Source organism: Camelus bactrianus, chromosome 15, assembly GCF_048773025.1.
Source record: "Camelus bactrianus isolate YW-2024 breed Bactrian camel chromosome 15, ASM4877302v1, whole genome shotgun sequence".
NCBI lineage: Eukaryota > Metazoa > Chordata > Mammalia > Artiodactyla > Camelidae > Camelus > Camelus bactrianus.
The window spans coordinates 63,885,269-63,900,100 of NC_133553.1; the positions used below are offsets into that span (position 1 = coordinate 63,885,269).

General features: G+C 42.2%; 1 protein-coding gene across 2 annotated transcripts in view; it reads left to right on the forward strand.

Moving 5' to 3' along the window:
* ANXA4 (annexin A4) overlaps positions 1–14,832 on the forward strand; it is a 63,576-nt gene that overhangs the window by 17,625 nt on the left and 31,119 nt on the right. The window contains exons 2-3 of one of the 2 annotated variants that reach the window (XM_074341274.1): positions 6,403–6,535; positions 6,757–6,811. In XM_074341274.1, the coding sequence (XP_074197375.1) occupies positions 6,809–6,811 (3 nt within the window). In that variant the 5' untranslated portion in view covers positions 6,403–6,535; positions 6,757–6,808. The remainder of the gene's footprint in view (positions 1–6,402; positions 6,536–6,756; positions 6,812–14,832) is intronic. The other variant, XM_074341273.1, reaches the window with a different exon arrangement.

Below are 14,832 nucleotides of genomic sequence, written 5' to 3' on the forward strand. Positions count from 1 at the left end.
TCTACATTTTCTCTATCCATTCATGTGTTGAAGGGCATTTGAGTTGTTATCAGTTTGGAGAAGTTGTGAATAAGACTCATGTGAATACTCTTATCCGAGTATTTTTTTATGGGTATGAGTTATCACTTATCTTGAGTAAATATCTAGAGATGGGATTGCCAAGTCAAAGGGTAGATTCCTGTTTAACCTTATTAAAGACTGTCGAACAGTTCTCTAAAGTTCAGCATTTAAACGTTGTTAATGCTCTACATCCTCTCCAACATTTAATGAGGTCAGGTTTTTGGGTTTTTTTTTAACCATTTTAGGGAATATGAAATGGTACCTCATTGTGGTTTAAATTTGTATTTTCTGCATAACGAATAACAAGCACCTTTTCATGTACTTGTTGGTCATTCTTATGTCTTCTTTTGTGAAGTGTCTGTTGCCCATTTTAACTCTTTTGCCCATTTTATTTATTTATTTATTGGAGGGGAGGTAATTAGGTTTTTTTTATTCATTTATTATCATTTTTTTAATGGAGGTACCAGGGGTTGAACCCAGGACCTCATAAATGCTAAGCACTGCACTCTACCACTGAGCTATATCCTTCCCCCTCTTTTGCCCATTTTAACAATTACATTGTTCATCCTCGTGTTATGATTTTTAGTTCTTATATATTCTAGATTCAAGTCCTTTGTCAGGTAAATGATCTGTGAATATTTTCTCTCAATCTATGGCTTTTCTGTTAATTTTCTTAAAGGTGCTTATGGTTGAGCAAACCTTTTTCAATTTTGGTGAAATCTTATTTATTGATACTGCCTTTTATGGCTGGTGCTTCTTTGGGTCCTGTCTAAGAAATCCCTGCCTACCTCAAGGTAGAGAATATGTTCTCCAGTGTCGTTGGAAAATAAGCCCCAGTGTGACTGGAGTAACTGAATCTGTGCTAACGTTTGCTTGGAGAGTACCACAGGGCTCAGAAACACAGCGAGAGGAGGAAACCCCGTGGGGAGAAGGCCCCTTCCTGGAGACCAGGACTTCAGGAAGCTCAAGGAGCCGAGGAAGTTCATAAAGACATGTGTCCATAGGAGCAGCCAGTTCAGTTAAAGTCAGCAAGCATTTCTTATAGACTCACTCTGTGCAAGGCACTGCTGAAAATTAAAAGCAGGGAAGTGGGGGCCCAGGATGGGAATCTGGCAAGCAGATTCCAGGGAAAGTGTCATCTTAGAATTCGACAATTGTGAGGACAATGATAATCTCAGAGGACAGACACAGAGGACCCCCATTGACTTGGTGGCCAAAAGAAGCCTAAGGGAAATCTGGTTTGATGTGTTGGTAGATGTGAAAGCCTGAACTCTGTGTACCAGAGCTGTTTTCAATATGAGTAGAGTTGGTAACCCACACTTTAAACAGCTCACTAAACAGGGGAGTGTTTGATAAATATTCCTTTCCTCCTCCTCCCTGCCTTTTGGACAAAGAAATCATTGGAGTGGAGTAAAAACCTTAACAGACTTTGGCATGACATGGGAATGGTAGAGGAGGAGTGCGGATGTTTTAAATTATGTCTAAAATGTATGGTTGTTAATTATTTGTGGATTGAAATTATTATCATTATTGTTCCCAGAATTGCTGTGAATAAGTAGCTAAAGTTTGGACAAAAGATTGTTAATAAGTTACTTGCCAGGTGATAGATTGGAATAGATTCTTCCCTAAGATTGCTTAGCAAGCAGATTTCCAACTTTGTATTCATTTGGACAACATATTTTGCCTTCAATTAACTGTTTGAAGATGTTTATTTCTCCCACCTCAAACTCCATCATGGCAACAAAATCTCCTTCACTTTTAGAAGAATCTAAGTTCCAAGGAAAAAGAGTTGCTTTTATTTTCCAATTTCATAGACAGTTTTGAAAGCCTTTAGTGCCTGGGCTGGGACCCAGTCACACCCTCCACGAATCCGCAGACTGAAAATTAAAACGTGTCATCCTGTGGGGTGTAAAATGAAACCATGTGCCAAAGAAAAATGGCGAGTGACTCACTCACATGTGATCTTCCAGGGAAGGGAGGGATTCAGTAAGAATGTGTCATCACCAGGATAGCAGATCCCTCCATAATGAAGGTCCGGATTGCCTGTCCTGGGATGTAGGTCAATGTTATGAATTTGAAAGGAGGCCACCAATTTACGTTGGGAGTCTCAAGGAGAAAATCTGGTACTGGGGTGAGTTCATCACTGTGCCACAGCCAGTCAGCAGGACCAGAGAAATTATACTTGTTAGCATCCCAAGAAGGGGTTCAACTCTCAGGGATGGGTTCATATTTATGGCTCATCACTCACATGCACTCACATGCATGCACACTCTGCTAATTTCTTTATTTATGTTGAGAAATACAATTGTTACTTAGACAGAAGTCCTCATGCTTCAGTTACTTTGTAGACAGGTCCACATGGGAAGCCAAACTCTAGTCCAGAGGTTGCTTGGCAACTATGGAATCAGAACAAAGAGTTTTAGATGGATGAAATTCATCCTCACAGTGGGAAAATGTCCAACTCTTGGACCATTGGATCCTGGGGTCAAGCCACCCTTTCTTGAGGCCAGGGTTTTGAAAAATGTTTCAAAGTAAGCCTCAGTGATGGTTTGGGGTTGAGCTTGCATTGCTGATAGACACAACTTTTTTCTTTTTTTTTTAATAATTATTTTATTTCATTATTTTATTATTATTTTGTTTAATGGAGATACTGGGGCTTGAACCCAGGACCTCCTGCATAGTAAGCATGCACTCTACCACTCAGGTGTACCCAGCCGCCATCTCCCCCACCTCCCGACACAATGTTTCTTTAAACATGCTCATACTGTGCAGCCAGCTGGCTTCATCTCCAGAGCCATTCTTTCTCCTTAAGATGAGTTTGCATATCTTTGTTTGGATGATTATTTACTGATTTTACTAGTCCACTGCTCAGGGAACAGCCTGATTTGCTTGCTTTCCAAATTTAGGGTGAGTGGGGAGGAATGCATCATACTGTTGGCTGTATAGCCTGCAGAAATGTTAGCTGGAGTCTGATCCTGTTCCACGTGCCTGCAGTCGGCTGTGAGGACATAGGAAACTTTATGCTGGAGTCAGCCCCTGGCTTGCCAATTTCTGACAGTGATACAATAGGGCACTTTGTGGGATAGTGTAATAATTACCCTTCTGCATCTCCTATAGGTAAGCAGTAGGGATGTGTTCTCAACACACCTGATTTTTCTTTGTGAATTCTTCATAAATTATTTCTGAAAATTTATGTAATCTTACCTGAAATAGGTTGAACATATTGACAATTTATTATTCCCGTAAGTAACTACCATTGGGATAAGTCTCTTGTATTTCGTTCCCAGCTTTCTTTCAGTTGTTCTAAATGTGCTAAAACCTTCAGGAAGCCTGTCCCGCACCCCATGTGAGGAGTTCCCATATTATAAAGAAGGCGCAGTTTCCCACCCACATCCTGTATATAAGCTGTAGGTTTTTATAGACGTCATGAACATATGGTCGCTTCAGTCTACATCTTTCCATCTTGAAGTCCTGATGCTTTTAAGGTCATTTGAGCCACACCCAAAACTGAGTGTGTTTGCACTTTACAGATGTAAAAACTAAGGCCCAGTTGCTCATTATTTGCCGCCTGTGAGCCACAAAGGACTTGGTAAGATCCCAAAACAAAGTTCTTGTGAACTTGGTCATACTGTTCCGTTTATGGGACTGTAGGCTGATCTTGAAAGAGAAAGAACAAATGAATCAAAGAGGTGGAGACAGAAAAGAGTTCTTATAAAATATCCTTGCCTCTGCAGGCAGGTGGAAACATGGAAGGACAATTACAAATGGAGTTTCAAGTAGAAGGGCCTTTCATCCCTTGGGGGCTGACCATTTTGTGCAGCTGAGAAGAGGCCTACAGCAGTTCTGTCACTGGAGGAGGGGTGTGTTCCATTCCTTCCCCCATTCTTGTCAAGAGTTATTAAGGTGCCCGGTACTGCCCTAGGAAGCATTTGTATGGGTTAACTTATATGTATTCGGGAAAGGGCAGGGGAGGGATAAATTAGGAGTTTGGGATTAACAGGTACACATTACTATATACAAAATAGATAAACGACAAGGATTTACTCTATAGCATAGGGAACTAAATTCAATTTCTTGTAAAAACACATGGTGGAAAAGAATCTGAAAAGAAAAAATATACATGTATGTATATGTATAACTGAATCGCTTTGCAGTACACCTGAAACTAACATTGTAAATCAACTACACTTCAATAAAAAATAAAATTAAAAAAGCAAAAAAAAATAGTTAATGTATTTTAGAGATGTTACCGTAAAACCAACGATAATAAAAACAATAATAGTTCTAATTAAAAAGAAACTTTACATGTATTATCTGACACCTAATGGAAGAATCAAAGGGGACCATTTTCTGCATTCATTTCTAAAATCTATTTACAAGCTCAGTTGGTGCTAGGAAATAATAAATATACAACAGCGGTCTCTATATAAATGAATTTATGCTGTGTGCCATCCAAGTAATAAAAGAAGTTGTCTGGCTCAAAGCACCCTGTGTTCAAGTGTGATACAGATTTTCCCTTTAGTGAAATATTTCTAGCTCACTTAATAACAACTCTCAGTATTTCCAGAAGACTTTGCTCAAGCAGTCACTGAAATTTGAATTTTACATAATGTTCACATGTCATGAAATATTATTCTTTTGATTTTTTGTCAACTGGTGAAATTGTAAAAAACCATTCTTCGCTAGTAGGGTGTAGAAAAGTAGAATTTGGCCCGTGAGCTGAAGTTTGCTGATCCATGTTCTATACCATTATCTTGTAATATTTCCATCTTACTGGTATCAGAAATTATTGTTTATTTGGGGGGAGTGGGATTAGGTTTATTTATTTACTTAATCATTTTTTAAGTGGAGGTAATGGAGACTGAACCCAGGACCTCATGCGTGCTGAGCACACGCTCCACCACTGAGCTACACCCTCCCGCCGAAATTATCCTGCGTGTGCATTTGTTGATTTGTTGTCTGTCTTTCCTGGTACACTGGAAGCTCCTTGAAGGCAGGTGGTTTGTCTTATTCCCTGTATTATCTCTATCAGCTAACACAGTCCCTGGAATAGAGAAGGGCTTTATGAATTTTTGGTGATTGAATGAATAAATCCATATAGTCAAAGAGCCGCTGAATCCAACCAAGTCTTCCTTCTAAATATCTCATATGTATATCCTATTCCAGGGACCACACCCTGCCCAGGTCTTGGCCTCTGTTTTAGTGCAGATCTGTATTCCTGTGCTAGTTCCTCCAGCCTTCCTGACCCCTTGTCTGTGACTCCAGTCCACCCTGTAGAATAGTGACTTGCTGAAGTCTGTCTTGTCTTACATCGTTTCTCTGCAAAACTCAAAACCTTTTCACTATTTTCCCATCGCCTGCAGTATAAAGTCAGACACCTCAGGTGGACATACATGGCCCTTCGTAATCAATTCCCCACCTGTTTTTTCAGCCTTATCTCTGAGCCTTCCTGGAAGGAGCCCACTGCTCCAGCAGCCTCATTGCCTCCTTGTCCCTGAAGCCACTGCCCATTCCCACCTCTGCACCTTTGTTCAGGCTGTGCCCCAGAACCAGCTGACATTCACCTTAGGAAGGGCTTGACCCCTAGGTAGGATGAGGTAGGTCCGCAGTGAGTGATGGGAGGAACGGAGCTGAGCCTCAGAAAGCGGATGATGAGGAATGAATGTGGCCAAACGTGACCTGATCGGTGATAAACTGGGGTAAGAAGGATGTAGTTGTTCAGGGGAATGAGTGCTGCTTGGTAGGGTTCACTAGGCCAGTGCTTTACAGACCACTGTGCAGACAAATACTTGGGGAATCTTGTGAAAATGCAGATTCTAGCAGTAGGTCTGGGTTGGGGACCTGAGATTCTGCACTTTTAAGAAGGTCCCAGGGGATGCCCATGCTTCTGGTTCTAGGACGATTCTTGACTGTCAAGGATCTAGCTAAACACTTAGGGAAGGAGCCTTTTCCACAGGACCTGGATACAGAAACAGGAAGACAGTCGGCCTGCCCCTCAGAGGCCTGCCCACACTAAAGACATTGCTTACATTCTGAACGACTGAATAAATGTGTGATGACTCAAGTCTTCTTGATGAAAGAGGGGGAGCTGAAGAGAACTAAGGGCAAAGCTTTATACATAAGGCCACAGCTTAAAGGCAAGAAGTACCTTCGAGTCCTGAGATGTTGGCAGTGAAAGTGATCTTTGGGAAATGAAAAGTCTAGTATTGGTTGGCCTGATGGCCTGGCATCATACACGAATGCGCACGTGCACACACACGCGCACACACGCACACACACTCAGGGCGAAGGCTGGAGAGCAGTCGTCTCCCCCATGCAGTTGGATTATCTCTTTTCTCCAAGGAGGCACCTCTTCTGGTCCACTAGAGCTTCCCAGCTCAGAATCCAGGTTTGGCTTGAGTACAAGTAACGCACCTCACCCTAACTGAGCAAGAGACGTCATTCCTGCAGCGAGCATCTGCAAACAGAAGAGCAGGTGGGAAAGCATTTCGCTGGTGCAATTGCCCGTTCAAACAGTTTCTCTTTAATTATTAGCCTGTCCCTCTGTCTCTTTGGCTAATCAATAGCTGGCCTTTTGATGAAACTGTGTGTTTATTTCCCTGTGGCTTAACTTTGTGCAAACAGTCAGTTATCCTGATTAATGATTTTAATGACACTTCTCTCATCACAGTCATTTCCCCTCTGCTTTTATCACAGAGGAACTTCTGCTTGGGTGACTGAACTCTGATCCTGACATAGAGTCACAGCCATGGTAAGTTGGGAAGTGCCTCAGCCTCCATGGTGCCAGCCTCAGACAGGTACAGGATGTGTGCCCAGGGGCTGCTGGCTTAGACAAAGGGTTGTTTGCTCAACAGAGGGGAGGGAGGAGGAGATGGAAAGGCAGTTTCTTTTTTTAAAGGAACATCATTTTAACTTCTTTCAGGGGTGGTGAGTAGCCTGATCCTGAAAATTAACTCAAAGAGAGTCTCCTTTGAATCTTTCTAACATCCTAAGATACAGAAACAAGAGAGAGTTTTCTCTCTGCAGAAGCGCTGCGTGTTCGTTATAAACATTTTAGGCAAATAGAAAGGAAAAACTAAAAATCCTGCAGCTTCTACCCCCGGGAGATGACTGGCATCCACGTTTTGGGGTAACCCCGTCATTTCAGGCTCATGAAGATGGGTGTTTCTTGGCCGTTAGCTTGTCACCTCCTTCCTGCTTTTGGCTGTGACTGGATTCCTTGGAGTTTGATTATCTGATCTCTGGAACAGTCAGGGAAGTGGATCCCTTTGAGAATTCCGTAAAGCTCACAGCTCACAGCTGATGTGGAAGCTGAGCCTTTCAGTTGCAAACCTGGCTCTACCTGAGGCTGGCCACCTGCTCTCCTCCTCCGCCCAAATACGGTTTCTGAATTGGCAGATGACCCTGACCCCTGCCTTCTGGGAAGAAATAACAGAAGTAGAATCTTGTATCTGGAGAGGAACTAGACACTCTGCCTTCCTTTAGGAAGATGGGTGTGTAAACTATCCTGAACAAATAGTAATAGTATACTCTTAAATTTTTTTTTAACATTAGACATTCTAGAATTTTCTTCATTATCCCTGACTGTCAAAGGCTTATTAATGTCTTCCCCAAATCTCTCATACTTTCATTTAAAATCCATTTTTTTCTTGATGGGTTCTCCCTGGACATATAGAACATTTATTCAGAAATGTATGTGGTGCCCCCACTTTGTGCCAGACAAGATATCTGGGGGCTCAGAATTAATGGGACGCTCGTCCTGCCCTCAGCAAGCCCACAGCCTTTCTGTGTGTGATGACTGTAACCAAATGACCCCTTTGTGAGCTTTCCATTCGACAAAAATTACCTCAGTTGCTCTCATCTTTCCTCCTAGAACCTGTTTTTCCATTATGACTGTTATTTATTGGACAGTTAAAGGACATCTTTAAAGGAAAGGAAACCCATACAATATAGTCACAATATTGTATCCTCAATTATTTTCCATCATTTTATTTTATTTTATTTAAAAAAAAATTTTTAATGGAGGTACTGGGGATTGAACCCAGGACCTTATGCTTGCTAGGCACATGCTCTACCACTGAGCTGTACCCTCCCCGCTGCATTATTTTATTTTAGATGCTATTCATATGATAGTGGTTTTGAAATAGTAGTAGTAAGAACGTAAAGAACAGTTAGTGTATTCACTCTAATCTCTGCTATGCTGACACACTTATATCACATCTTATAGCATATTAAAATTATTTACTCTGGAGAGGGCAGTTATGAGTGTTTCAATTTTCTTCTCAATTCTTTAAAAAATTTTTTTCCAAATCTCTACAAATATGATTAACATGTCTAAAAGGAAAACGTGTTTTTAAAGCCGTTGTATTCCAATATTCAGTGATTTTTATAGAGGTGTAATTTACATATAGTGAAATGTGCCGCTCTTAAGGTCACTGGAAGATGAGTTTTGACAATTGTATGTACCGTGTAACCCTGTTATAAACATCGAGCACTTCATCACTCAAGGATCCTTCACGTCCCTTCCAGATCAGTCCCCACCTTGCTCTGCACTCCACTCCAGAAACAGAACCACTGTTCTGGTTGCTTTCACCATTGATTAGCTTTGCCTGTTCTAGAACATCCTATAAATGGAATCATAGAGTAGGAACTCTCTTATAGTGAGCATTATATTTTTTGCAATCCATCCGTGTGGCTGTATCAGCAAGCAGTTTGTTCCTCCATTCCTTTTTATTGCTAAATATTTCATTATACTGTATTCCAATCTTTTGATGTTTATCATCTTCACTATTATTTTAACACCTGAATTGCACTCCATCGACTGTGAGAGAACACTGATTTCTAGCTGTTTGTTTTCATCCTTCTTCCCTGCAGCCTTCTCTGTTTCCTTTGTCTGCTGGCACAAGAAGCCTTCCTGGGGTGGAATCCCCTGCCTTCCCAGAACAGACAGTGACACATTATGCCCTGGAATTTAATCAATACGGATACTTTAGAGCTAAAAGGAACAAATTTCCCAAGCTTATCTTGTTCCTGGAAAAAAGAGTCACTAAGAATGCTAATTGATAAGCTGAACTAACTTGGCAAATTCCTCTATCGATCCATTTTGTTAGGTTTTAATTTTACTCCCATAGTAGTGTTCCTCAGCAATGCAGTTTGCTTTAAAGTCAAATGCAGTCTTTGAGTACATCCAAATTCTTTTCAATATTGGAGTTCCAAAAGAGCCTTGTGAAACACTTGACTCAGAAAGCTGTTTCAAGGCGGGGGCCAAGGGCTAAGCTAGGCCATTTGGAATTCTGACGGCAAATCACCAGTTTGCTTATTACTAACGATGTATAGTAGAAGAAAAGAAGCAAAGTACCTGTATTAACATCCTAGGGCTGCCGTCACAAGGTACACAAACTGGGGGACCTTAAAAGTATAGAAACTTATTGTCTTACAGTTCTGGAGGCTAGAAATCCAGAACCCAGGTGTTGGCAGGGCCCTGATCCCTCTGAAATCCACAGGGGAATCCTTCCTTGCCTCTTTCTAGCTTCCGGGCTTTGCTGGCAGTCTTAGGCATTCTTTGGCAGAGACTGGAGTTGAGCAACACATCACCATGAGGAGTTCTCCCTTTGTGTCTTGTCTTCACGTGCTGTTTTCTTGGAAGGACACCAGGCATGTTGAATTAGCTGCTCACCCTACTCCAGTATGACCACATCTTAATTTAATTAATTACAATTAATTAATTAATTGCAGTGACCCTATTTCCAAATAAGGGCACGTTCTGAAGTTCTGGGGATGAAGACTTCAGCATGTCTTTTCTTGGGGGATGCAGCTCAGTGCCCAAGGAAGTTAACATCATGGAGTTCTCCTTTCCTCTGTCAAGTGTGTAGAGGGTAATGAGTGAGTGCTAAACACTGACCGTATCCAGGAGGTGAAACCCTGGTCTTTCAGCATTGAAGACCCACACCTTCTGGTACTTGAGGCCTTTGGATGGGCTTGCTGTGGACCACAGTAGGCCTGAGAGGTCCAGGCCAAGGTGGACTAGCTCCTAGAACTCAAGTCTCACTTGCTGGAGAACTTCCCTAAGGGTATAAAAACCCTCCATTCCTTTACGTGGCCCATGTTACATCTTTGGAGCATATTAAAACATCAGAGCCCCTTAGATCAATTTTACATTGTTTTTGCAACCTTGTACAAATGTTCTGTTCTAGATTTTGTTTTGGCGTTACCCCATAAGCTTGCATTAGGGATATCATCAGAAATAGATATAAGAATGTCACTATTACATTCATTGTGGAAATGTTATTGAGGTCATGTTAAATAACGCTGTTAGTGATGATAGCCACTGAGTCTGAGTTTCTGTTTTAAAGTTAACTATTTGCTGTGTTTGTGCTAAGTGCTTTGCCCCGTTACCCTGCTTCATTATTGCAACAACCCTGTGGGTTGATACTATTCTTAGTATGCAAGTGAGAAAAATGAAACTTCACCTAGAGCACACAGCTAGCAAGGGTTGAAGCCAAGATTCCAGCCTGGGTGGGTCTACCCGACTCCATTGCCTGCACTCCTTCCTGCTAAGCTGAACTACCTCTCCCACCGCGACTCCTTCACCTAGACCTCTGGATGAGACTTCTCCCAGTGTTAGGATTCCCTTTATAGTGTTCATGACCCCCCGAGTGATGCAGAGGAGACAGAGCTGACCGTCTCCATGAATATCAGGTTTTACTGGAATCATGAGCACAAGGCTATGAGGGTCCATTTTAACTAAGGCTTATGTAAGATGTAAAACCCTCTCCCCTTGCTATAATGCAGCTATGTCCCTATTCTGTTCCGCCCCATCACCATAACATCCTACCACTGATAATTTGACCCATTCTGCCACTTACCAAAAGGGTCATTATCAGAAAAGTCAAGAGAAACAGACCTGCTATGTGACCTCAGCCCTGAGGGTAGCCTCAGCTATCTCTTCTTTCCCTCAGCTTGTGAGCTCTTAGCATCTTAAAAGCACACAGCACTCTGTTATGAACAGAGGAATGTTTCCAGAAGGGTCTGAACTCCACTGACATCTGGGTACCAAGAATATCACTCAGATCCTTCCCTGTGTGCAACTTCAGCCAATCAAATGCACACCACAGTGGCATACACCTGACTAAGGGAAGAGTGATGAGGCACGACAATTTTAGAAAGTGCTGGTTATGACTAATTAGGCCAGTTTGAAAGACAGAAAGACAGATTTCAGAATATCATAGCACAGGTTGCTAATGGGTTTATAATAATGCTTAGTGTCAGCGAACAGAGGGGAAGATACATTAAAAACCACAGCTAGTTTGATTCTACCCTCTGCTGCTAAGTCAGGAAGCCCGAAAGAGCTCCATTAATGCAGATCGCCGATCTCTAAACTCAGTGTTGCCGAAAGATCAGCCCCCAGCCCTGACGAGCCAAATAACTCAGAGACAGGGTCTTGGAGCTTAGAAGAAAAGAGACAGCTTTATTGCTTTGCTGGGCAAAGGGGACTCACAGTAGGCTAGTGCCTTCAAAACTGTGGACCCCCCTTTGGGATGGGGTGGGGTGGTTATATAGCCATAGTTTAAACAATAAAGCATCAAGATCACAATCAACAGAATCATTTTCTCATCAGAAGACTTAGAATGGCGTCATGATGCCTCCAGGCGACCAATTCTGTAGAGGCTAGTGGTTGTCACTTTTTTGATCTCTTCATCTCATAAGCACCCAAGGCGTGGTCTTCTTGGTGTTTAGCCTACTTTGTAAGGTTATGGTTCTGTGACCTCCCTGGAGAACAACTCAGAAACCAAGTATGATTATAACTTTTGATTACCGGAATAAAGTAGAATCAGTTAGATCAATCGCTTTAGTTTTAACAGTGGGCCTGGAAGCTGTGAGTAGTAACCGGTCGGTCAGGTTTGTTGACCATTTTAAGGGCAAACATAAGAATAAGCAATCTGTTAGCCTAACTGCGGCCATTTTATTATTTTTCCTTCATCAGTACAAAGAAAAGCAGGGCTCTTCTTAAGCAGCTAATCTCTCTTTTCCCCTCATGGACACAGTGAGTCTCGTTATTGGTTACAGTTCCCTCTTGCTTTGGTTTCTAGGCAGAGAAACCTGTGGCTCTCGTCAAACAACTACCCAGGTCATTAAGGTCTCCATTTTGGTTTCCTTCCCACCCCCTCCTTTACCGTCATTTTCTATGCTTTGTGCCCTGTCACTGAGTTTCCTCACCTATTTACTTATTTTTATATTGAGTTATATGTATTTCTCTATGCTGCCCCACATAACATGAATAACATTAACAAATTGGTGAATACATTAGAAATATTAAGAGCACCTTGATCTTAATCAGCAATTTATCTCTCAGATAATCCAATTGAGATGATCCCTACTGTTGATGTTTTTAATTTTTAGTCTGTATTTGCAGAGGGTCAGACTCACTAACTTTGTATCTCTTGTACACATCAGAGTCTGTCTCACTTGAAGACATGTTGATCATTTCTGGTGATGCTACTCCTCATCTCTGGTGTCTAGACCTGCTGTCTCCTCTTTGTGACTTCCCATCCTTCCCTCTGCCATGCAGTCAGGCTTCTGTCTCTTCTGTTCCACTGCAGAAGCTCTTGTCAGGGTCACCTGGAAATTCCATGTTGCCAAATCTGACCATCCCTTCTGTGTCCTGCACTTATGCCTGCCTTAGCAGGCACTGACCACTCCCTCCTTCCTCAGCTTCTGGACAGACACACGATCCTGGTTTTCCTTTTAGCCTCAAGGACCATGGTCATCCATTCCATCCTTCTCTGCGTGAGAGGCCCCAGCTTGTCCTAGGACCCCTTTCTACACTTTCTCCCTACGTCATTTCATCCAATACCATTCGTATGCTGACGTGTCCTAAGTTTACTGCTCACTCTAGACTTGACCTCTAAATTTACATTGTATAACCAACCATCATTTTGACAACTCCACTTGGATGTTTAATGGGCATCGCAAATTTAACATGTTGAAAATAGGACTTCTAAATCCCGCTCCCCACTGCCATCCCAAATCTGGGAGTCCTCCAGTTTTCCCCATCTGGGTAAATGATGCTACTCTCCTGCTTGGCTGCTCAGGGAAAAAGGTTTAGAGTTACACTTGCTTCTTTTCGTTCCTCACCTCCCACATCAGTCCATCAGCAAGTTCTGCCGCCTTTGCTCCAAAGCATGTGCTGAGTCTGTCTGTTTCTTTCCATTTTTACTGCTTCATCCTCGTCTACCATCATATCCCTGGATCTTGGCCCAGATTCTCAACTGGTCTCTCTATCTCCCTATAGCAGCCCAAGTGATCTTTTAAAAAAATTTTTTTTTACTTTTGCTTAATTGTAAGTTTTTTTGGGGGGTCAGTTAGGTTTGTTTGTTTGTTTGTTTTTAATGAAGGTACTGGAGAGTCAACCTGGAACCTCATGCAAGCTAAGCAGGAACTCTACCACCCCGCCCCCGCCATGATCTTTTTAACGTGTAAATCATATCATCTCCCCCATCCATTTGCTGAAAACCTTCCAGTGGCTCCTACTACACTTAGAATAAAATGATAACTCCTTACCAGCTTGTGAGGGTCCTTATTCCCTGTCCTAGCCACCTCTCTGTTTCTCTTTCTTTTTCATTTTTAAAAATTTTATTATGGAAAAGTGTTGTGAACAAAAAATAATGCAAGCCATATCAGTAAATGAAGAATGCTGAAGCCATCAAATCATCAGCCACTGCCGCCACCCCCGACAGTGCAGAAAAGTAGCAGCACAACTACCACCTCCCCCTGCCCCCCCCCACGCCTCTGCAGCCTGAGGGGACTCGGAATGTGAAAGGACAGGACACTGGCCCTAGATAGCTGGGTACTTATCAAAGGAATGATTTCAGTGAGCCCAGACATTTGCTCCTTCCCATACATAGAAAAGCACTCAATTCTTTAACTTGAGATGCCTGGTTTTCTTTAACAGTTATCTTTAATGTTCTGACTACCTGGTCTTTGTTGTAAAACTCCTATATATCCTGGCTCCTGCCTTACGTTTTCAGAGCAGTCCCTCAGAGCAATCCAAGAGGCTGTCCTCCCGGGCTCGGAGGGGTTCGAGCCCTCAGAAATGTCCGCGGAATAAAACATAACTCTCAACTTTTAGGCTATGCATTTATTTCAGTCGACAGTGTAAACACATAGGAAAGTAGACCAAATATGAAAAAGAATCCCTTTGTGCCTGTCGGTAACTGTGAACTCCTGGTCAACCTTGTTTCTCTCCACTTACTTCTCCCAACTTGTGTTATTTTGAAGCAAATTCCAGACATCTTATTGTTGCTGAAAGATCAGCCCCCGTCCCTGACAAGCCAAATAACTCAGAGACAGGGTCTTGGAGCTTAGAATAAAAGAGACAGCTTTATTACTTTGCCAGGCAACAGGGACTCATAGCAGGCTGGTGCCTTCAAAACTGTGAACCCCTCTTGGAGATGCGGCAGGGTGATTATATATAGCCACAGCTTAAACAATAAAGCACCAATAACAATCAACAGAATTATTTTCTCATCAGAAGACTTAGAGTGGCATTATGATGCCTCCAGGTGACCAATTCTATGGAGGCTAGCTGTCATATTTTTGATCTCTTCATCTCGTAAGCATCCAAGGCGTGGTCTTCTTGGTGTTTAGCCTACTTTGTAAGGTTACAGTTCTGTGACCTCCCTGGAGAACAACTCAGAAACCAAGTATGATTATTGCTTTCGATTACTGGAATAAAGTAGAAACAGCAAAATTAATAGTTTTAGTTTTAACAAT